Source organism: Venturia canescens, chromosome 10, assembly GCF_019457755.1.
Source record: "Venturia canescens isolate UGA chromosome 10, ASM1945775v1, whole genome shotgun sequence".
NCBI classification, from domain to species: Eukaryota; Metazoa; Arthropoda; class Insecta; order Hymenoptera; family Ichneumonidae; genus Venturia; species Venturia canescens.
Window position 1 is genome coordinate 9,877,846 of NC_057430.1, and position 24,846 is coordinate 9,902,691.

The 24,846-nt window shown below is 43.1% G+C and overlaps 1 protein-coding gene across 1 annotated transcript in view; it reads right to left on the reverse strand.

Moving 5' to 3' along the window:
• Nucleotides 1–24,846, reverse strand: part of LOC122417166 (epithelial discoidin domain-containing receptor 1-like) — a 141,881-nt gene that overhangs the window by 47,111 nt on the left and 69,924 nt on the right. Inside the window, exons 4-7 of the mRNA XM_043430472.1 lie at nucleotides 22,949–23,180; nucleotides 8,864–9,011; nucleotides 8,314–8,624; nucleotides 1,624–1,831 (exon numbers count right to left, since the gene is read on the reverse strand). Of these exons, the coding sequence (XP_043286407.1) occupies nucleotides 1,624–1,831; nucleotides 8,314–8,624; nucleotides 8,864–9,011; nucleotides 22,949–23,180 (899 nt within the window). The remainder of the gene's footprint in view (nucleotides 1–1,623; nucleotides 1,832–8,313; nucleotides 8,625–8,863; nucleotides 9,012–22,948; nucleotides 23,181–24,846) is intronic.

The window sequence follows — 24,846 nt, forward strand, 5'->3', positions numbered from 1 at the left end:
CTTCAGAATCCATTCGCAATGAAAGATCGAAACGAAACAAGCAAAACAAACGAGGAGCGCGCACAGACGCTGCGATTGACATGCACGTCAGGAGAGTCGGAGTTTGAAGTAGCTCAGACCGTTCTATGACTAGTCAAGTTAGCAGCTCCTTTATGTTGATTAGATTGAAGTTTGAATTATTAATAAAATTAATGAGCACTTACATTGTGAATATTTCTATCAGAGGAATGTAATAAAATGCTATAAAGATATGATAAAAGATATAAAATTAATACTTCAACTCGACTAGTTAATGATTGAGTCTGACGTTTTAAATACACACAACCTAGGGAACATTTTTATTGTGCGAGAGAAAGTTTATATCGGTACAATGGCACCGAGAAAAAAGAGTGGTAAATTCGTTACAAAAAGCGATGCTACTAGATGAATTAAGTGACGTGAGTCAGTCTCAATAATAAATTTGGTGAAATTCCCGCGATTCTCGAATTTGCCTGAAATTCAATCAGTCGTTACCAGCAGTTCAACGTAATGACTGACATCCACTTTCGATTCTTCAAAAACTGAAGTTGTTTCATGTTTTCTTTATTAAAAGCCCCGTAAGGTAGTTTTTTTTTTTAAAGGAACGGAATCCGTGATGAATTTTCTTCACCATAGAAACTTTTTCGAATCTCGAACACCGTACAATTTTTTCACAATTAATATTATATTGTCAGTTCTCCCATAAGGTACCGTGTTAAAGACTCAATATTGTAAATAAAATAATTGCAAATTTTGCCCCGTAAGAGGCCTCGGAACTGTGCTTGTCGTTATCCAGGGACCTTAAGGTCGATCCCCCCGCGACAGCCCCAACCAAAAGTTTGTACCGTCTGTATATTAAAAGAATTGATAATTCGTTCGGATCGTAATCAATAACTTTGTAAAGGGCCTACATACGTACTCGGTGCCAGCAGATACAGTACAAATATCATTTGCTTTCGTAAAATTTATTCTGAAAGTATTTTTGATCCGACATCGCGAGTAAATTTTTTGATGGAACTATCCGGGCTGCGCTTCAACGCACGGAAATGGTTGCCTATACAGACGACATTCGCTTGCTCGCTTCCAAAATATATCGTACGCAGCCTAAACCTTCGTACTTCTCGAGACTATATCTGTCAAACTGGATGGTCAATCACCTTGATTTTTTTTCACAATATCTGTGATATCCTGCTCTAGATCCTCCTCGTTTTTTATAAACTTCCTAATTTTAGTATTAGCGGTAGAATTAATAATTGCTGTTTGCCTATGCATGGTCCATATGTTACGTGTTAATTGAGTCAACTTCAATTACACGTATCTCGGGTTCGGGGTGGTGAAACTTGTTAAAATTTTGTAGAGGTGTTGTTCATATGTTAAACAATGCGTATGCCAAATTTAGATAATTTCCTAATTTAACTGTCTCGTGGAGGAACCACCTTAAACTATTATTTAGAGCAACAAAAAGTTCACCGGACTTTATCGAACCGATCGTCACTACTTTAAACGTATGGAAAGTATTAGAGAATAATTCCCGATAAAGAAGCGTTTGAAATCGTTCGTATACCGTGTAATTAAACTGACTCAATGAATCGATCATTCACTTACCAGAATCAAAGGTGATTTCACTGACCATGATCCATCTGAGTGAAAAGTGTAATCGGAGTTTGACAAACTTGCCAACTCTGTGATGAAGTTTGATGGTGACGTTTCGGGAGGACTCGAATACTTTGTCTTCCATGTAATTGTACGTAATTGGATCACCGGTGTAATATTTTCCTCCGATGCTGAATAGTATATCGACTTGTGAGAAGACCTGGAAATAAATCAAGCGAGAATATAAGAAGGAACTTTATGTATAGAGAAAAATATGAAATAGGAAGCATTTAACAATATAATACGAGGCGAGTTCATCCTGAATGTATAATATATTATCGGTTCCGATCGACACTTTGATTTGTGGAAATCTTTCGATTCGCTTTTCCTTCGGTTCAATCGGAAGCACCTGAGCTGTATGGAAATTCTCCGATTTCTATTGGTAGCATTGAGACGACGTGGTAGGAAAAGAAAGATGTAAGAATGAGAATTGTCACGTGGTGGAGGAAAAATAAGTGAAAGGAAAGCGCGAGCAGGAGAAGCAGGAGGCAAAAAAACTTTAATACGCCTCTAAAGTTCGATGGAGTATGTGATCCGGTTATAAATCTACTCTCGGTCTTATCCGAATCCGTCCATTGGCAGTCTTTCTTTCTGTTTCTCTTTTTATTCTCCCCCTCTCTCTCTTGCTCTCTTTCCATTATTTTTTTTCTCTTTTATATTAGCTTACTGCAGACGCTCGCACGTTTTCATCCCAGAGATACTATATTCGCTCAAGGATTTCTTTTAATATCGTGCTACACATGAGAGCAGTCTATTTTTCACTCTTGTCCAGGCAGAAGTAAGAGGGATGATGTGCCCCCCCCCCCCCTCCCCCTCCTTCCTCTGGCCCCACTCTCTCCCTCTCTCAACTGAGTACACGTACGTTTCACGTCGCACGCAGCTCGATGCACGTCTGCATCTCTCTGACTCTGTGCTTGAAAAGGCCAGATTATTCGTTCGCACTTTTATACTTAATATGAATGTAGGTATGGGATAAAATGTGCTGTACGATTCGCCAAGTGCGCTACTGTTGGTAATGCACTCGCAAAACGCGAGATTAAACAGAGCCCTCGGGGGGGATTCACGTCGATATATAAAACGCGTGCTGTCCGGACGATTGATTCTTCGCTTTCTGACGAGGGTTCGGAATGTTTGCGGAGTACAAACCTTCGAGATTCTTAATCTTTCCACGTCAAATCAGGATCGAATATTCAAAAATTACTTTTTATCGGGAGAGAATAATCATCTGGGAGGGACGCTATGGTGGAATGTTTGGACTTTGAATTTCTTAACGAGGTTCAATCGCGATTGAGTATTTGAACGTCATCTGAACGCGGAATAATATCGACTTTCATTGTGGAGGAGCCTGCACCTTATCGGTGCAGGCTCCGAACTCGATTTTATGTCTTTGCGTAACTGATGATTCATTTCGTTCCTCTGGACTCATCACATTTAGGGCGGGGTGACGTCGATTCGGTGGAAAAACATTTTAAGAATTTCTCTAGACCCTACAGATAATACAAATCTATTTCATTGATTTTTGTGATATCATAATACAATGTATGAACAAGATTTCATGGATTTTAAAAACACGCATATCAATTATTAACTCGATGGTAGCGATCGATCCTTTTGAAATTTGACATATGTTACTTCCTTATACAATTGACCAGGTATTTTCAAGAGCTCTTTTTCAATTTTTCATAATTATCAATTTCACCATAACAAATAGACTCATTTTTTAGGCAAAAATCAGTGTTTTCACTTCCAAGTGTCACAAAATATAAAAAAAAAATCGAAAAAAAAGAAATCCTCTCGCAGATACCTGGTCAATTGTGTAAGGAAGAACCTTGTCAAATTTGACAAGGATCGATCAAGTAGATTTCGATTTATACTGTTCAACGATGGACAACTTTTTTCCGAAGTGCCTCCGAAGACTTGCTACCTTCGGGTTGATTATCATTGATGCTCGGGTTTTAAAAATTCTAGAAATATTGTCATTGCAATATAATGTCACAATCAATAAAATTGATTTACGCGTAGCGTTTAAAAAAATTCTTGAATTTGGGCCTTTTCCCGATCGAACAAACGTTACCACGTCCTTAAAGAATTTCTTCCGCACACATTGAGTGATTAGAGGACACTTGGAAAGTGTCAGCACGCGCGTTCACTTAGTATTAAATTTCACAGTGCTCGTATCAGTTGGCAAATATTCTGAGAGTCCCGGGGGCCATTTGATGTTCTGAAAATGGCGGTATTGAAACAACGAGAGCGAGGTTAGTACGGTGAAATCTTCGGGGTCAAAAGTTCCTTGTCACCGAAATGCTGCTCGGGATTCTCCAGAGAGTCCGGATCCTCTGGCTTTCCATTCCGCCTATATAACTTCTGGGTTGCAACAATTCGGAATGGATTGTTTAGTTTCTGAGTAAGCACGTCATTCACGAAAGTATATTTTTGGCAGGGGAACACGAATTGTCTTCCCACGTCATCTCATTTAGGCTCGCAAAAGGAAGAATATGAAGCACATTTGTGCCGCTCGGTAAATCTGAGCACATTCCGCCCCCGGAATATATGGAGAACGGGAAATCGTAATGCAAATGGCGCGAAGGATGTTGTTGATACACGAGAGAATTCGGAGGAATGAAGACTGCAGAAGCATTTTCTGGCATCAGTATTCAGCGTCATTGTCAGCGCGGAGCGACGTACTCTTGGGTCTTGCCGAAAACGACGATTATAAACCAGTAAATTTGAAACTGTTTCGCTCGACTCGACTGCGGGTGGTTCACGGGCCAAAACGCGTCATAACAGCTGTCCAAAACAGAGAAATGGAACGCGGTTGGTGATATGAAATCTGAAGAAAGGGACTTGCTCGTGCCAGCGATGTATGTGCAGGTACCGATAGTAACTGGCGATATGTTTATATCGAGTGAGTTTATAGTTAGTTTGTTCGTACATGATCAAACATCCGGAAAGAGGCACAGCCTACCGCATAGTCGGGGTGTTATATTTATAGCGAATAAAGCCGTCACTATCACGAGGAAATCTCGTGATATGGCACTTGGCAGTTGCGGTAGTCCTGTCGCAATCGTCGAATGTCGGTCGAGCCGAGTGCCTGAAAATCCCAGGCCGATCGATTAACCGCAGCTTCCTGAGGTAGCGCGAGAGGAGCGAAGAGAGTCAGAGCGAGGCGGGAGGAGGAGGGGAGCGAGCGAAAGATGAACAGACTTTATTGGCTCGACGACGGCTCGTCTGCTGGTGAAACATATCTCGTTGGACGTTGTGTTACGAAAGGGTAGGACCGTTTATAGAAGCAAGGAAAAAATTCATTTCGACCGAGTTTCATTTGATAATTCAAATGTTCCAGTGAAACGAATCCATTTCGTCTGATCGATGATTCTCTGACGTTCCAATTAAACCGACGGAAAACTAGAAGCATCGCAGCAATAATAGTCCCGCGCTCGTTTCAATCGAGAATGGAAATGGCCAGCACGCGGCACAAAAAAGCCATCTGCCATCTCCGTCCCGCGCCAAGGATTCATTTAATTTCTCACTATTAACTGACCTTCGGGGATCGTAGGATGCAAGTCGGTCTATTTGCACGGACACACAACTGAGCTATATCAAATTTTGCGATCGTACAGGAGCCCGAGCGGGCATGAGGGAGGTTAAAACACACATGGGAGCAAGGGAGGTTCTGTGGTGGAGTAGGGAGATATAGAGAGTGCAAACGATCGAATTATAAAGCACCCGCATTCTTCGACGATAGAACTGATAGCCATGAAACTCGCCAGTTCTGCATTGTGAATAACACGTATAGACACGTACATGTACGTACGTCTGTTTCACTCGCACGCCGCACGCACTCGGTTTGTCCGTCGTAATTCCATTCGTGGCTATAATTTCCGGCCCTTCCGGTTAGACCAGGAACGTCACGACGAGCTCTCACTCCCTCGCCGTACAGTAATATGCGCATCCATATATGCACATTCGCTCCTCCAAATCACAAGGACGTATTCCCCATTGTTTGCCGGACCAATAACCTAAGATACGCCTTTCTGTCGAGCCAGGCTCTCTGTATACGGGGCATGTTGCGTACGCATATAGGGTGACGCTATAAGTCTCCCTACCTTAATTAATCCGCGGGACAAAGCAGTCGGGTGAGATGTTTATATTGGGAAGTGCACAATTTAAAGTGCACTTGGAATAGGGATAATCCAGCTGTAAAAGACTGAGTAATTTCGGAGCAATTGGGAAACAAAAAATCCTGGGGATTCATCACTGGCTTTGGAACACGGGACTCGATGCGGGAGCGTTCGTTGGCGATATTTGACCTTTGAGCCTGGACTGGTACGGTAGAGAAGCGTGATTTGCAGCCTCATTTCTCTGATGCAACGAATCAGTGGATAGCAAATGGCCAAAAAGTCAATGTTAAGGAGTCGTGTTCAGCTTTCCAAATCTTTCGGGCCTGGACAGAAGAGGGATCAAGTGGATTAGTGAAGTAAGTTTTGTGTTATTGGAAGTTGGAGAACTTCGTTCCGTAACTTCGAAAGGAGCCTTCGACGACGTTTCTATCAATGAAGATATGATGAAATGAGAATGAATTGCATCAATCCAGGATTTTTGTTCAAATTTACGGTAGTTCCAGAGATCGTCTCACCCTGTACATAAATTCGAATATAGTTGTACGAACGATGAGTTCGATAACGCTGTGCTCTGTGCACGAGAGTATATGTTCGCTCACCTCTTCGACTGGTCGAGGGGGTGCGCGTCTGGTGTGTTCCACGCCAAGTATATCTGGACACATTTACACGTGAAGTTTCTGGCACACGTACAATTTTACACACGAGTGTGGAGCGTTATTATTTTCCCATATTGGCAAAGTCGTACTCATGTGCGTGACGAGAGTCGATTCGTATCGAGGCGACAGGCCACGTTGTGTATTTTCGTACATACGCCTACTTATGTATTTATGTATATGTTTTAGGGTATGTATATGCGTGCTATGTACACTACAGAATACCAATTTGAGTGGTTTCTGGCTTTTGATGTCCTCCATCGATATCGACTATGTCCGGAATGACGTCTGCCAACATCCAAGAGTTCCTATTTTTACGTCGAATCATATCCGAGGCTTTGATCAAATCAATATGAAAAGTTTATTTGTACATGAGAGAAAGAAGTTTTCTTATACAAGCTCTAACACGAGCACAGAAAATCGATAATGTTTTTTCATTTTTTTCTTTCGTGCTCTTCAGTCTTCAGCTGCATAGGAAAATGGTTATTAATTGATTGGCTGGAAAAAACTTGTATCGAGCTGTTTTGTAGTGCTGAGATGGAAAAATGGTTCTTGACGAGTTCTCATTAGAGAGTTCCTAAGTTTTTTTTTAATTCATTTTTAGCTGACTTTCCATTGAGAAAGAGTGTTGAGCTCTGGGATTGACTAATTGTTTGAAAAAAAGGATTTTCAAAGTATTTTTTTTGTTTGCTGAGCTATAATATCGGCTGCTCCTGTTTATGGCGATATATTTTCTCGGAAATTACGGAGATTTTGAATATCTGAAGTTTACAACTCCAGATTCTTGTCGGTATAACGACATAAGTGCGAATGAAGAGATCCATGGCAGAGAGTGCTGTCACCACGGTCTTCTATGCGAGGCTGCGAAGAGGATGAGGCCATTGGAATTCGGTGAGCGTTCTTCTGATAACGCCTCGACCGGAATATTGAATGTGAGGTGGGGAGAAAAGGCATTGAGGAAGGTGCCAAGTATGTATATTACGTAGTAAAAGGAAAAGCTCTTGAACAAGCCACGAAAGAGCGGGTAGCGTGAAACCTGAAATGTTGTACCAAGTCCGATGACACAGCGAAAGCTCACGATCCTTCATAAAATGGGCTTAAGAGTGTGTGTGAAAGGTACAACGAGAAAAGCTCTGAAGATCAGACGTCGTCAGGGCCCAGACCGAGTACACGTATAAAGGGTGTCCCATTCCATCTTCACATGCGAGTGATTCCAAAATTATTGAAGACAGAAAGAATTCGAATGAATCACTGGCAGGTTTAGGGACATTTTCGAAAAAAATCGAATATTCGAATCGTCCTTTCCAGGGTTACAGTCCTGGAGGTCAGTCGTGAGCGAACTTTTTTATTGGAAATTCTTTCCACTCTCACACTTTTTTGTCCAAATTGATTGCTGTTCTGGTTTTGTATTTTTTTGTGCTGGCTTTTCGTTCCTTTTATTCTTTGTTTGGGTTCTTCAGAATTACGGCGAAGTTTTTGAGTACCGGACACCCGGTACATGTTTATGTAGACAGAAAGAGAGAAAGAGAGCTCTGAGCCTGTTGATCGTCGCCCCAGGTACAAGACTTCCTATCCCTGTTACATCGCGCATTTTCACTTGTGTATTCACAAGGCAACGTCTGCGTCTCGACCGTCTCACTCGCGGCTCTCCACCGAACTAAGCGGAAACGATTCTGCGAAGATGGGACTATCGAGGTATGGGGACAAAGCAAGAAAGAGTGAGAGGGGAAGAAAGCAGAGGGAGGGAAAAGCGAAATCCTGAAGCTCCTTTTCAATCTTCATCATCGCGATCAATCTTTTCCCGCATTTTCATTCAAATTTTTCGCACAAAAGCCGAACAATAAATAAAATGAAAAAGACGATCTTACCTGAACATCGTGGGTGAATTGATTGTTGCAGTAAATATGAACGGCTGAAAATTCCCTGATCTGGTCAAACTCGAACTTGATCTCAACCGGTTGTCCACCTCTCGTGTCGTTTCGCCATCCGACCCAGCCCTGCCCACGATCGCCGTCATAATAGCTCGTTTTGAAGTTGTCCGGTCCAATTTTGCCATCGGTCAATTGACCCAGACCGCGGCGCAGCTCGGACTCCCAGTGGCCGTCGTAGGTCGCGTCGAAAAATTCCCAATCTTTGCCACGCTTGTCGCCCTGAGGCATCGAGTAGGAAACTACTCCATCTGGGGAATCGGAATGATGTTTTTTGTCAACCGGTTCAAAGAGAAGTGAGACTCTATTGAAGTCTTCTATAAATGTGGCCGAGGAACAGAATGTCAAACTTATGCTACTTTCTTGAAAACTACTTTGATTGAAAACTAAATCCACTAAGAAAACTGAGCTGAGCGATCGTCCATTTGAATCAAATCTCACTCGCTCATTGACTCTTAACATGATTTATTTAAAAACAGTGTATTCTCACCGCTCCAATAGCAGCCGTAAATTTCGACCCTCATGCAGACAGTACGAGGATGGAGGCTGTAAGGAAGGAACCTTATCTTGCTTGCCCAGAACGGAGGCGATAAATTGTGCATCGACTCGATGTAAGTGTTCGTGTTTCCCTTGATCACCTGCAAAATAAACGGAAATTTTTGTCAACCAAATCGAAGGAATTTCTGGCAAGGAATATTTTCTTGATTTTTTAAGGGCACCACGACCTTTCACTAGCTTCACATAAGAGAGCAGAAAAGTTTAACTCCATCGCACACGTTGGTGCGGAACTCGCCCGGTCCAATCGGCACGTGACAGTGTTTGAGTAACGGGAGCACGTATCGATTAAAATTCGATCACCCAAACGACGTTTGACTGGGTTCGGGCCATAATTTCAGGATCTTATCTGAATGTACGATCCGCATAGACAGTGACTGTCTGGAAGAGAGGTGCGTGGAGCATATTATCGCATTTTCGGAATCTCACTTGTTGTATGGGTAACCGTGGAGGGGTCGAAGCACAAGCCTGCTTTAAAAGGGTGATAAATCGACGTTTTGACTCGGCGCGGGGCTTCTGGAGGAAGGAAGGAAAGGAGGAAGAAGGTGTGCGGTATAAATATTGAGAGATGAACGATATATTCTCCATTGAAGATCAAATATTGAACGGTGAACGGTGGGAGCGAAGGGGGCATGCAAAGAGGTAGTAAACAGTGTAAATATAGGTGTACACTTATGAATAAATATGTGCAGATACGTATGTCTCGAGTCCTTGGAAGCTCCTTTTGCAGTATCGATTCCTTGGGCTGTGCAAGCTTTATGAATAAAATAAACGGTGTATTTGACGTATGCAGAATGCATGGACAAACACTCGCGCGCACACACACGTGTGGGGGAAAAAACGGCGTATTATTTTGGGTTGGGTGTGCGCGGGAGCGAAAAGGCAACCCCTTTTCCTCGATACGAGCAGGCCTGCTGGAGGCACGAGATCACGCAAAGCGTTCCTGCTGTGCTTTTGCCGACACAAAGTTGTACACTGTATTACGACGTTGTAGTACAACCATGAACGAGTACATATCCACCCTTGCGGAAACATTTTAAACGGTAACCGCTTGCCGAGGGGTTATTCGTACAAGGCATGCGTGCTGAAAATTCCGCTATGTCTGTTAGACATGCGTGTGTTCTCCACGAGCCTTTCCGAATTTTTTCATCCATCTTTCCTCCTTTTTGCTGGTTTTTTTCCGAGCGAAAACGGCGACGCGCGTTCGCGGCAGGGCAAGTCGCGGGGATACACCGTCGCTTACGCTCGTGATGGGAAAGGGCAGCCCCGGCGATTGGCGCGCCTTCGTGACTGAGCATTTATCAGCCAAATTTTTTTCCCACGTTTTCAGGATAATTGATTACATTTACCGTTGAATTAAGTAAAAGCTTCGTGAATCAGCGGTCTCAAAGCCCGCTACTTTCTTTCGGATTTTCCTCTAATCGCCTCGCGCCAGTCTCACGCTGGGGACTTTTACTTCCGCCATGATCCGTAATCTGGATCTGATAAAATGTGAACGAAAAAGGAAGCAAATTCATCGATGCGCAGTGGAAAAAAAAACTTAACGAGTTTCGGTACAGAAGTCTAAATATTAAGAAATTGATCAAATTTGGTGATAATGTTCTTCAACATCAAGTGCGAAAACACAAATTTTTTCAAAATTTTCTTCTACAGTTATCGAGTAATTACGCATTAAAGCAGATTTCTTATGCCCGGAATGTATACTTATATATGTGGAAATGCTATGCTTATACACGTGAACTTTAGTGATCAATTACTCGATAACTGTGTAGAAGAAAAATCTTAAAAAATTTGTATAGTCAAATTTGGCACTAAAGAATATGTTCACCAAATTTTATAAAATTCTAAACTTTTTGAAAATTTTTATGTTTTTAGCATGGTTTAGCATGGCAACATTGTATCACCTGTACCGAAACTCCTTAATTATGATCGAGCACAAGTTTCATTGTTACAAGTACCTGAGGATCGTGAAACGACTCTGATATCAGCACAAAAATTAATCCATGTCGGACAAACTATCGAGCGAGGATAAAAAAGGTAAACACTTATCTCAGCCCACCCAGGAATGGATGTCAGGCTATTCACTCGAAATACTTGAACCGTCTTTCCGACGGCGCACTGGACACTCGACAGAATAGGACAGTCGTATAGTTGCACGTTTTTTACGCTCGTCTACCTCAAGAGTACCCGTCATTTCAGTGCTGTAAAAGTGTATCGGTGGCACGTACGCTTTCCTCGGGAATCCACGAGTGCGAAGAAGCGAAGGATGAGGCAGAGGACGATCTGTAGTGCTCGGAGAAGCACCCTGGTAAAGTATTTTTCTGTGGTACTATCCATGACACGCGTATATTTCTATAGAGATGTGCTGGAAGGAGAAGAAGATATATATCTCGCAAAAACGTTTCTGGTAGCGGTGAATGTGTCGTACATTCTTTAGGAGCCACGTAGGAGACATTCGGTGGCGCAAGGGTCTGCTCGCTTCGCGAAACGATCGCAGTAACTATTAGACAGAATGTTTTACTGGACTTCTTTCTTCGCTTTTGCCAGAAAGTGGCGAAACAAAAAACAGTGCACAGAAATATGTTCATGTTGGAGTATAGACGAGTCATACTTTGGCTCGACGATTGCTGTAAAACAGGTTTTCTAGCAGCGTATTGTACGTGAGAGTAACTCAAAGTACGTATGTAAAGAATTACGAGGCTCTTACATTACGAGAATGGTTGGTGATCGGCGCGATGCATTGGGACATGGGCAGGGGCATGAAATAACCGCATTTTCGAGCGTAAGTAAAATTTTTCGTCCTTAATGCGTCCACAGGGATTCGAGTGCTAGTTAAATCCAACCAGAATGAGATCTGATTGATGGGGGAGGAGCAGTTTTTGACAAACTTACGTCACTCCCCATTATGCACACGTGCATTCACCGAACATTGAGTTTTCAATCGATGTTAAGCTAGGGAAAAACTGTGTATCGGATGCCGTTTAGCTGGCGAGTTTCCCATCAGATCGAGTCTACTCACGAGAGAGAGAGAGAGAGCAGATTGAAAGTGCCTCGAGACTAGAGCGACGAGCCAAGACCTATAATTCTTAACCCACTTGCAAGAAAGCCGATAGAGCTTTGGGCGAACTAAAAAAACAGCAAGTGAAAAAACGATAAGGAAATAAAAAAGGAATAAAATAGCTGGGGCATAGACAGGCACGTGGAAGGAAAAAATAAGAATTTTTCTTCTGCTCCTTCCTGGCGAAGTTCGTCTCGAAGATGCTTATGGAAGCTCCAAGAGGCAATGCCCCAGGACGAGAGGCTCGTAGCCTCGAGAAAGGAGACTGTTATGCAGAGGATATAGTATAGACGCGCGGGATGGGGCTCTGCAAGGAAAAATTCGGCTACGTAAGCAGCGGGGAGCAAGAGGTCGTCGACGAGAGAAAACGTCTTTTAAAGGATGGCCCAAAGATAGAGAGGAGCGAAGACGCGCGAGAGAAAGAGGGACGGAGAGACGCCGTAGACGAAGAGGCAAAGGAGACGAAGAATTTCGAGTGGTCGTAACTTATGCGCTCGAGCGTGACCCTTTTTGCCTATCGGTAGCGAAAGCACGTAAAGTGGATTTACTGCATCGCACCCGCGAAGTACTGCTGCTCTATAATATATACGCATAATGTACAGATATATGCTTTTTCTTCTTTACCGACAGTGTATGCCGAAGCTTTTCTTACGGTGCTTCATATATTTCGTATAAAATATCCCCTCGACCGATATATATTCCACGACTCGCTCCATCTTAGCACCACTTCCCATTAGATGATACGAAGCATTGCCCACTCTACTCAAGTTTAACGAGCCAATAAGCGCCACCGGAGAAACATTTCAGGGGGCATCTTCTCATTTTAACTTCTCATACTTTCCTCTTATACTTTTCACGAAAATGATGGAGGAAGCATTGGAAATAACGTCGAGGGAATTAAAAATAAAGAAAAATCGAAAAATAGTGCTATTTTCCGGTCCAAGAGGAACCTGAGATTAATTTTGAGCTCCGATGAGTCAAATGAAGTATTGAAATTCGGAGCCGATCAGCCATTTTGATACAACAATCGATTTGCCATTCTCCCTGACGTAACATCGTTCAAAGAACAATGTAAAATCCTCAATTTCTAACTCTTCTTGCTGCTACCAGGAAGACCTTAATTACCCCATGGCTTCCCTGATATCGATGTCCTTTCTAATATCACTCTACTTCGCCACCGGTCGTTGCTTCCCAGTTCTCCGAGCTCACTCTCTATCCTCGTCCCTTCGGTTCACCTTCGTCCCTTTCCCTCCTTGTCGTTGAGCTCGGTGGAGTGCGTTATAGATTGCCAAGAAGGCAGAGACAACGATGAGGGATGAGTTCGCCGGCGAACATATACCACCGGATTTGCAGCGAGGGGATCACCAGAATCTTGTTGTTCGTCCAATTATACCTCGTGGTCTGGACAAACCTTAGCTGTCGAGAGCTTAAACTCTGCAGATCCCACGGGTTTTCTCCCTGCTTCAAATCACCCCTGCCTCCCACCTTTCCTTGACGCATTCTCCCGTGTGCAGACGGTAGAGATCTCGAATTGTGGCTTCCTCAAAGCTGCGACGAGCTCCGGGTGGCACAGTCTGAACTACCGGATAGTTTGCACTGTCTGTTTACTGTGGGATAGACAGAACGGATACATACCGAATAAAATCAATTTCGCTTTGATCCTCCATTGCAGTTTCAATAATTTAATCCCCTGAAATAACAGACGCTTTTAATCATCGTATTTTTCTAATGATCCTAAATAACGAATTGAAACTCGAATAAAATGGGGTGGAACTATTCGATCGAAAGGCCATTAAAAACGAAGAAAAAATTGTATGCACGAAGAGAATGAAACTTGAAAAATTACCGTTCAGTAACGATGATACATCGGCGAGCTGGAATTCTTGGTATTGTTGTGAAATTGGATACAAATTTTCATGAAAATCTAACAGTGTTTCTGGTACGAAATATAATATTTTAATGCAGATCCAGTGAATTTTGATATCTTGTTAAATATTCGGAACATAAATTCCAAAATTGAGTGAACATTTCACCAAACATTCCATTGTTTTATGCCTACTAAAAATATCCTCGAACAAGTGTCGAACTTGTGACGATTATTTCGATATTGATTTTGACTTATTACGCGAGCGTTACGGTAAATTTGACCCGCTTCACTGTCAAATTTTTCGATGCGCTAATAGTGGGGCCATGGTAGGGTTTCGTTGTCTTTATAATGACCTCCTTCGCATGATTTTTGCATGACGAGTGTTTTGCCAAAATGGCTTAAACACCGACTCATTGTTCTAACGAGTGGGCGAGCACCTTAGAAACGAAACTTTTCCAAATTTTATTTACTGGGGACTGTTCTGAAGGACGCTCATCCTACCCCGAGGCATGAAACAGTTTTTTTCATTTGTCAAATTTGAGCTAAAACAAATATTCTGAATATCAGTCGGGAATTTGCACAAAAAAGTGTTGATTCTGGGATTCTTGAGCAGCACGAACAGAGTAAAGTTTACCTCGTGCGTGCACTCAAAAATGAGTGGCCATTCTGGGACAGGCATGGTTGCAGTGGAAAATCGGTTGAAGTATAAAGCAAAATGGCTGCGAATGACTTTATTTCTTCGAGGACGTTGAAAGCCTGTGATTAGCCCATCGTGGGCGAGGGACCCGTGAAAAGTTGGTATTTCACGAATGTTACGGAGAGATCAATCACTAGGTGCAGGTTCCCTATCGCGAAAGGGAAATCGGATTAAATCCATACGTTTCGTGCTTCGCCACGCGAATCGTGCGAAAGGGACGTTAGAAGTAAACGTGCGAAAGAGAAGGTTTTAAGAAGCATTGAGCGAGCCCAGACCGGAGGGATTAGACGGGGGTTGTTCGACGAGCCCCGGAAAGAGACCGGAAGTGCGTGTGATTCCTCCCACACCACGTGCTCACGGGATCCATCGATTTAGTACGCAGCGGCCCTCATTCCTCCGGTGCTCCTTGCGTTTGCTATTGGCACACGCACACGTTTGGGTATTTTCGAGGGACGGAGGGCGTCGGAGGGTTTCTACCCTGCTCCCCAAATTAGGGGATTGCAATTATCGGATTTTCAGTGAGTGGAGTAGAAGTACAGAAAAGGAGGATAAAAGTAAGAACGAGACGGTGGAGCGGAAAGAAATTCGTCTAGCCATTAGTAAAGGGGCAAGTGTCAGTGCGTGGGTTAAATTGGTCCTTGTCTGAGGAGATAATGGAAGATTGGAAAATTCACTTTCTGTCTCAAAAACGAGCAGTACGGGCAGAATTTTATGATTGGAATACGATCGAATGGATAAATTACTACCAAAGAAATAGCAATAAAGGGAGCTAGTTTTTTTAGTTGTGCTTGAGCAAAACGTGTCGTGTTTTATGATCGTATCTAACGCCAATGTTTCTGTTACAGTTTTATCGGAATCTGATTAATTTGAGACGACTCGAAGGGCGCACTGAACATCGAGATAATCGATCAAACGTTTATTCAACTTGAATTCATCGGAGGCTCGCAGCATTTACATTATTTATGAATGATGAAGATTCCTCGAGCTCAAACAACCCTTATATTTGAACGGAAATCGAATGATTTTATCCTGATCACGTGGACGAGGATTGTAAGGTATTACAAATGCACGTGCACCATCATGGAATAATACGAGGGTAGGTGTGTGGGCGATTAACTCTCGGTTAGAAGAGGCAACCCCTCGCTCAAATAAGTGGATTCTCGTACGTGACTCATTGGCGTAAACCGACAGACACGCGCGACCAAACTCCGTTTCTCTTTCCTTCTTGTTTCGTATACATCAACGAGACGCCCCTCGCTTTGTATTTACGCTCTCTATTTTCACAGACGATCTTCCGTTTATGCTATTAGGCTAATTCGATCAAAAATATCGTAGATCGCATTGCGATCCCATAATTGGTAGAATCATTTAAAAAACTCATGTCAAAACACTGTTAGGGGGAAACGAAAACAGGAAATTAAGAAACAGTCGATTTGTTCGATGAGTTCAACAAATGGTTATGGAAATCGAGAAATTTTTCCGGTACACTGGCATTTTATGGCCGATTATCATTGTTTTCAGAGAATCCATCGAAATTTTTAGTACCCTGAAAAAAATAGAGAAGTTAAACAGTCAAATAATTTCAAGGAACGATATAACCACGCAGGATGTTCCAATTATCGAATTATTGGGCTGGAATAAATTGATTAACAGCTCCCCATTCCCCAGCGATCTGACGCAGCCAAAAATTATTCTCATAAAAATTAACATAATACATAATTCCGAACGCCACTGCATCGAGGCAGAGAAGGATTTCACGAGCTATGATTTGAGGCATTTTTTCTCTCTCCCTCGCTCGTAATAATCTCTAATGAGGGTAATCGAAAATTCTATTGGACATAAGAAAGAGGTTTAAAAAGCAGAATTCAGCACTTCTCAGTACATCGCGGTATTGCGGTACGTAAAAACATAGTGAACCTGAATGGAAGGTACGAGAGGTCCGAGGGGCTGAAAAGGTTCGTAATTCTGGAATATTGTGAGCCAGAGCAATGGACATGGAGAATAATACGAGGCTTTTCCGTGTAGAAACACAGACGCCGATGGTCTGTGTGTGTGTGTGTGTGTGTTCGAGAGTTGCCAAGACTTTTCATTGGAAAGTAGCTTCGGAGAGCTTTCATACGTGTGAATATATTGGAAGTTGGAATATCGCGCGTGGAACGAGAGCAACCGTTGGGCTTCGTGCTGGGCACGCGGTGCCCGAGCTCTTCACTCGTTCCCGATTCCTTTCACCCGCACTTTGTTGAATTTACTCAACGGATTCCAGGAAAACCCATTTAATCTCGAGCCTCAATGTGCCCAAGCGCGTGTACACTTTCCATCCTCTCTGCCGCGGTCCCCACCGCCTCCCTCTTCTACTCTTACTCTCCAACAGTTCCATAACGTAGTGCGTTACACCGGGCAACTTTTCGGGCCAAAGCTGGGTCGTTGCCGTTCTATACCACACCACGGCCCTGCCTAATGAGACCCGGACTATTTATTATTAAAGCTGCGTAGAGAGAGCACGCTCGGTTGGTCCAAGACGAGCTTTTCCTTCTGTCTCCCCACCGAGCCTCTCTCCCTAATTACAGCAAGAGCTTTGATGCGAACGAGTAGACTCGCCTGCCTGCGCTTTCGCTTACATATTTCTATGTGTAACGATATAATAGTTACCCAAAGTCGACTTTGCGAACAACCCGGTTTGCAGAGCTTAAACTTGTTGTTGATTTACTTTATTTTCAATTATGAATCCTATCGGGTCGATTAAATACGAGGCTGCTTTATCGAAATTCCTTCATTAACTATGCCCAACTCAAATTCACTTTGTTCATAATTTTTATTATGATTATGAATTACGATAAAATTAGTAGCAATTTTTTATTATTTTATTCCGGTTTTTAATATAATTCCAGTTTTTTAATCGCTAAAACTAACGAAATTGGAAACTTCGTATCGACGCCTCGTGATTTCGTGATATTTATGACGCATGAGAACTCCCGAAGACTTATTGAAGCAAAATAATATACACCCAGCGCTTTCTCCATTGGAAATTCGACAGTGACATTTCACCATCAATATTCATCGAATTTTTATATCCATAAAAAGCTATTAAGCGTAAATCAATAGGAATTATCACATCGTATATTTATGGTTGTACCAAGTGTGAAAAAACGTAGCGGTTTAACGGACACTGGATGTATCGATGTGCGGAGATCTTCACGCCTGAGAGAATATTGGTCGATGTCGACGGGACTCCTGGCTGATGCTGGTCTTGTATCTATATAAACTTTCATTGGTGCTATATACACATGTGGTTCCCAGTGCAACCGGTGGTTAATAATTATACACGTGGTCTCTCGCCCTCTTTCTCCCTCTATCTATCTCGACGCCCCGTTTAAAGTCACGCCTTCTCGTGGCCCTTACAAATTATCACCAGTCTACGGACTGCAACTGGTTCATCAATATTAATAAGATCATTACGCACACTGAGAGGAGAGGCGAGAGAAGAGGCAGGGAAAGAGAGCGAGAGAGAGGAGGATTGAGATGAGAAATGTAAGACGTTCGGTCATTGCGTATTACAGAAGAGATTTCTCGTATCGCAAACGAGATACGCGGTTGTCCAGCGATGCGACTAATTTGTCTAGTAAAAGACAAGAAGCCAACACATCGCGATAGATCGGCGTGGATCTCCGTGAATCTTTAATATAATAATATGCATACAGTTTACATATCAGTTATAATGCACTCCTGGGTGGACACCCACCGTTCTGTTTAGTTCGTTTTGTACTCTGCCACTCATCCGCTCGTACCCTCGCGCGATAGATATCAGGTTGAAAAGGAGTCTCCTGCAGAGCGATTGCCCCAAGGTTTTTGCATCACTTAAACGGGGCTCTCTCTTCTCAACGTGCCGAAATCATAGCCGTCGGCGAGCTCGCAAGAAATTCTCGTTACACATCGGTTACCTTTCGCTCTAAAGTGTCGTAACGACTACGCTACGATAGAATCTATAAACGCTACTCGTTCCACGATAATTACCCGTTTACGAGGCTTCTCTCTGGACCCCCGAGGCGAACTCATGCGCTCACGGGGATGAACGACGTCGTCGTCTTATGCACAGTTTAGAAACTTCAAGGCAAGGACTACGCCTGGAAATATCATTTCCTCGCGGCAACATCAGCTCGGAAGACGCGCACCAGTCGAGTGATATTTTCTCATTTAGATTTTAAATCGAGACTAGACTTGTTACCAGAGCTCATTTACTCGGACGCGACAGATTGATCCGGATATATCAGTAGATAAGAAACAAATGACACCAGCTATGAGCGTGGAACAGTATTTGGAGATCATAATTACACGTCATTCGCTGTCACTGGCCATACCAAAGCTTAGACGAAGATGAAATACTGGGACAAAATCAGAGCACCACTTCGGAATATTAACATCAGAAAATTCTTGTTTCAGTTAAGGTTGTTGCTAGATATTTTTAGAGGATGGATGTAAGAGACGAAGCTAATACATTTAGTGACGTCAGCAACGCCACCTTTATAGATACTGAATGATTACCATACATTCGGACGAACAATGCGAAAATTTTCAAGCGTGTGAATAATAATATTAATTATTGTTCAGAAATACGTTTATTTTAATCACTTATCGTTGAAATAAACTCAAAGTTTGGCAACGTTGCGTATGATATGATCGTGATGCAGTCACATATTTTCGGTGATTTCTTGTCATTCAGGTCGGTAAACTATCCGTTCTTTTTAGTAAAATCATTCTATGTCTCGTTTTCATCCGAACTGCCGTTTTTCGAATGAATTTCTCCATTAATAAGAGTGATATAAGCAAAAAGGTGTGAAGGTCACGACTTCGTCCCATCCAACCGATGCAATGAAAGGACATTTTTACTCAACTTTGACATATTCAATATCTCCAAAATTAGTTCGGTAACCTGAGTTTTTCTTGAAACAGTACATTCGGGAGATATTCATCAACAAATAGAAACGCATTTTTCTAGACATCTATTCACCTGAAAAATTTTAAGCAACAACCTCAATGCCAATCCTCCATTGAAGTTGACTGAAATTATTAATGAGGTGTCAAGATATCCATGGAAAATGGAAAACAAAGAAAAGAGCAACGAAATTATTCGAGGAAGAGACTCAAAAATGAAATTTCTACTCTGATTTTACGCCTCCATTTCCTTGCGTCTCTTCCCACCCTGCTCGTTTACATAATAAGCATAATCAAGTTGAATCCATACGCACATAAAAGAGCAGCGCCTAGTTCAATATTTATGTATACTCGGATGTGCATAAAATAATAAATAAAAGCAGCGAAGCTAAAAGTAGTACAGATTTAACGTGTCGGTTTCGATGCGCATCGAGCTTCACTCGTATCATCGTGCACGTGTGCACTCGAATACGTATCCTGAAGTCGTTTAGCGTTCGTCAATTGGTAATTAAAATTCACGAACCGGTCGAACGTGAGACAAGATTGGCACTAAAGAGAGAGTAAAGTAATCGGGGTCTTGAGTGAACGAGAAGACAACCGAGAAGTAGTTGACACACGGGAGAAGATAGTCGTGTGTGGTCCCACTGCTCCTCTCTCGTTTCGTCTGAGCGAAACACACGTGTGCATTTCTACATGGATTCATATTCTGTCGAACGAAAGGGCGTTTCGTTTGTGTTGTTCAAGACGTAAAGTAAACGCGGAATACGACCGTTTGTTCGGCAGCAAGAGACTCGGTATATCTATTCTCTTGGCCTTCTTGCTCTTACCTTACATATTCTCTGACTCCGGGAGAGCTAACTTATCTTATTTCGAAATGCAAATGGCACGTGCATCAACGCGGTTGAAGGCTTTCGCTCTGCGCTTTACGTACCTCGGTATCCCAATCCCCGAACCGGTTAGGATACGTCCCTTCGTCTCTTCGTGTCCAAATAAGCGAGTGTACATTTTATATACGCTTATAAATAGTTGTATATCGTCGCATCTCATCAAAGATGCGGAGCAAAAACACGAGGAATATATGCTTGAAGAAACCGAGCGGAGAGAATATCGGCGAGACAATCGTCCGTGTTCGGTAAAAAATGCGACTATCAGCAGGAACAACCCGCGAGTCTTGGACCCTGACAATCTTCAGAGAGCTGAGAGAGTATTTGAAAAAAAAAAAAAAAAAAAAACTATCGTAAAGACGGATTTACGGATTAACGAATTGTAAAATTTAGCGAAAAGAGCCCACCGCCTGTGTGGTCCAAAAAGGGACAGTGGAACACTCCGAAATCTGAAGCAGGTGCAGCTGGAGACGCTCTCTCCTGCATGCAATATTCGGATTCATGTAAACGCAATTCTCCGAGACTTGCCAAACCCAAAGCCTCGAGATGCCTAATCCACTGAGACACAAAAACAACACACTAGAGACGCGCTCGCGCTCGTGTACTTTGGAAGGGGCTTTAGAGCCTCGAACGACGAGAGGTATAAGCGGGATAATAATTGGACCACCCGGCCTCGGTGTTTGACACCCTCCGCTGGATCGACTTGGCAGCTTTGTTTATTTCTCTAACCGTCTTACTCGGGATCCATGGTCTATTGGCTGGAACGAGGCACATTTTGAATATTCACGAGGCTCTAACAAACGCTAAAATATAAACACTTTGCTATAATCTTCGGTTAGCGAGAGCGCGCGAATCCTTTTTTCTTCGCGTCATTCTATTTTTATACATCTGGCACACACACGCACGCATAGTTTATAAGCATTGAGTGGCTGCGGATCAAAGTCGGGCGAGATTCGGACTCTCAATCGGAGGATATATTAACATTGGAATTGGTGATAAGCCGCTTTGCGCACACGCGAGCGGATAATCCACCGTCAAAATCTTTGCCTGCTTCACGAAACAGGCGCTTCGAAAACTGGCCAAGGCGACTAGGCACACCGGGAGTTATAACTCCTAAAATACATACGTATATCGCCGGCTCAGTTACAGAGTCAGGCACCACCCCGTTTGGCAAACCGTCTGGCAGAAAGTACACAAGACATCTTGGCCAAATGACGCTAGAAATAATAATTGCGAGTGGAAGGAAGCAGAGTAATCGGAGGAGAGAGCAGAGTTGAATGGGAGAGGATCAGACTCGTGGAGTTTAAAAGAGAAGTCTCAATCGCAGTTGAATTATTATTTCGGATGATGTGCACTGCTTTTTGTATACAGGGTGTTCCGCGAATATCGAATACCTTGTAATTAGCTTCTGGATTAGATTCCAGGAGCTGCCAGGTCCGCCGACTTCTCCTGATCCCTGATCATGAGTCTATCGATGTTGCACAAATCAGCGAATAGTCTGGACGCGCATGGCTGCCACTATTCGAACAATGTAGCTTCAGACGTTTCAGCGTGTAACTGACCGTCGATTTCATGGCACCCTGTATATTTCTGTGCTGTGCCGAGGCTTGTGCTCGCTCGAGTGTATGACCAAGCGAGTGTTTAAATTTCTATTCTGGTCGAGAATCACGGGGACTGCCGGCGAAATAGTATTCCATTCTGACGAAGAGGGTAAAGGAGCAAAAAAAGGAAGGATTTACCTCGCAGGCCATTCTGGTTTCTTCGCTGGTTCGGATAACGGGTATGTGTATGTATATCTAAATCTGAAGAGGATCCACGCTCAAATATATGCCGCAAAACAACGTCATCTTCTTTGGATATTTGGAAAAAGGAGGAATCTCGTTGGAGCGTAAATCACGGTGGTATTAAAGGGAAAGGTTTTATCAATAACCCAGGGCCGCCAACCCCGGCGAGAGACCGTTGTGCCGGGTTGAATGTGTGGCCTCGATGGGACGTCACTTGACCACATTTCTTTCCTTTTAATACTGACTGGCTATAGTGCGCGGTGACTCATCGTCCCAACGGCATTCCCCCTTCCATAATCTGCATCAGGAGATGAGACGCGCAGGCTGAACATCATGGGATCCTATCGATTTATCGGACGCGAGCAGTTCCGAACTCAAGTGTCGAACATCACTGACGATGATTGCGTATGCCAGCGATCAAATTGCCACGGCTGGGAACTTTGACGTCCGTAGAAAATCGGAACGGAGGGCCTCGCTCTCGACTTTGAACGTGCTTTTATTCCTGCATAAGTTTCGACTGGAGGAATTTCCGAGTGCGCAGCCAGATCGATAGCATCGGGCTCTCACATTAAAATGTATTTGGGATCAATTTGGAGCTGCTTTACGCCGATGTCACACTCGCCACTCACGTGCTTTCGTTGATGACGCAGTTTTTTATCGGGATGAAGGAAGAAAGGGGAAAGAGGTCACGACGAATGAGAGCCGCGTGCGAAATGCGAGACAGGAGATACCGAGCCTGGCCCTTTTATCGTGGCTACTCTAAGGATACCAAGATTTTTGTGAAAGCCTATAGACACTTACCTCCGTTCCTTTAGCGTCGCTGTAACGCACCCACTTGCCAAGACGTGGGCGCCAGTACTCGAGAACGTAGCTTTCAGCGTACTCGACACCAACGCCATTGCCGAAACGTCCTTGGGTGTTGGTGCCGGTGATCATGTGTACGGAATGGAGATCGATCTCGAGCCAGTCACGCGATTCAGGAGTCACCTGGGCTTTCGGACACCAGGCACCGCCGTGGTTCTCCGTTTTCAATCTGTAATGTGATTAAGGGATTCTCAGCCAACTTTTTCCCAATTTATGAGCAATAATACCGATTCCATTTACATAGATATTCGTAGTTTTATCGAATCACATATTCTATTTGATTTTCAATGAAAATATCAACTGCGTTCGTGGGAGTATTGAAGAAAATTGCTGAGCGACGTAACCTTCCTAAGGATTTAGTACCAAGATTTTCTTTCCTAAAAGCACACCGAGGAATTACCAAGGTCTGCTGGATTCCGTTTCGTTCCATTAAAATGATATCTTTCGCTCGCTTCAGCTGCGTGAAGCAGAGCGAGACGTGATCTCTCTGCCCCTCCCCACCCTCCGCGCCTCATTCTCTGTCCTCCTCTGTCTCGATCTCCCACGGTGAATTTTCGGCACGGATGCTGCATGAGAAAGCCTCATCCTCCTTTGCTTTCTCTTTCTACACAGCAAGTTTGTCTGTGTGTCGAGAGGCGTGCTTTAGTTTTAATCTTAGGGGAAAAGGTACGCGAGCCAGAATTGCGAATACGGGGGGAAGAGGGACGGAGAGAGGGAGGGATATCCACATGAATAAAAGATGAAGCATGGAACGGCGTGCGAAGCGCCTTTCCTAATTGCGTGGACCGTTTACCACTCGGCGTGCAAAACGCCGTCCTCACGCGGCGGCCCGCATCATCAGAGAGAGGTGTCCCGTCTGTGCTCTGCTTTGCCATCTTTTCTCTCTGCTTTATTCTCTTTCTTTTTTCTCTTATCATTGCCTTTTTCATTTTTGACTATATTCTCTGCGATCTCCCGGACAAAATCTCGCTCATCTTTATCGCGTCCTTTCATTCACGTCATTTCTCTCGTTCGCTCTTTCTTCGCCCAACAACGCCGCCCTTCAGTCAGGACACGTCGCTAACAGGGTTACAAGTTTTTTCGTGAAAAAGTTATGCACTATTCATCCATTTTTCATTGCCTAATGGAATTCATTTGCATCAAATCAATGAATTAAATCTTGAAAGTGAAAAAAAAAACATGATGCTATTAAAAATATAAGATTGCAGCGTTGTCTCTGTCGCGAGATAGAACGATTGACGCGATCACGGTTTCGAGTCGCAGTTTTACTAAACCATGTCCCTGAAACGAATTTTCAAATAAGGATTCAAACTTCATTTCGCATTATGTGCTTGCCCAATCCAGTCTACGATTCATCAATATGGACAAAGTGCATTGGTAACTTATTCGTCTGAGTCGTTTGAACAAACGCAAGGTGTTCGGAGCACCACACACTCAGCTAATAGTTTGAAACTTTTTTTTAAATTAAAACGAAATTAAAACAAAATTTTTTTTAAAGGTTTGAAGGTTAAAAAAATGAAAGTGCGACAATAAAGGTATAAAAGGCAAATTGAAATTCTATGAATAAATGAATTTTCAAATAGATGATCTTCACATTGTTCCGTACACGAGAGCACAAACAAAGCACTCAATTCAAAAAAAGAATGATGCCACGTGTCTGTCAATCCGGTTGACTTTGAAAGCAAAGCTCTTCGGATTGATACCATACCGATTATGAATCTTGTCAGAAACACTCCATCACACTCATTCGAAGGAAAACAATTGCGGCGAACAGTCGGTAGCAGAAGAGTCGCGTAACACAAAACAAAAAGAAAATTATCGGGGCGTATTGTGTG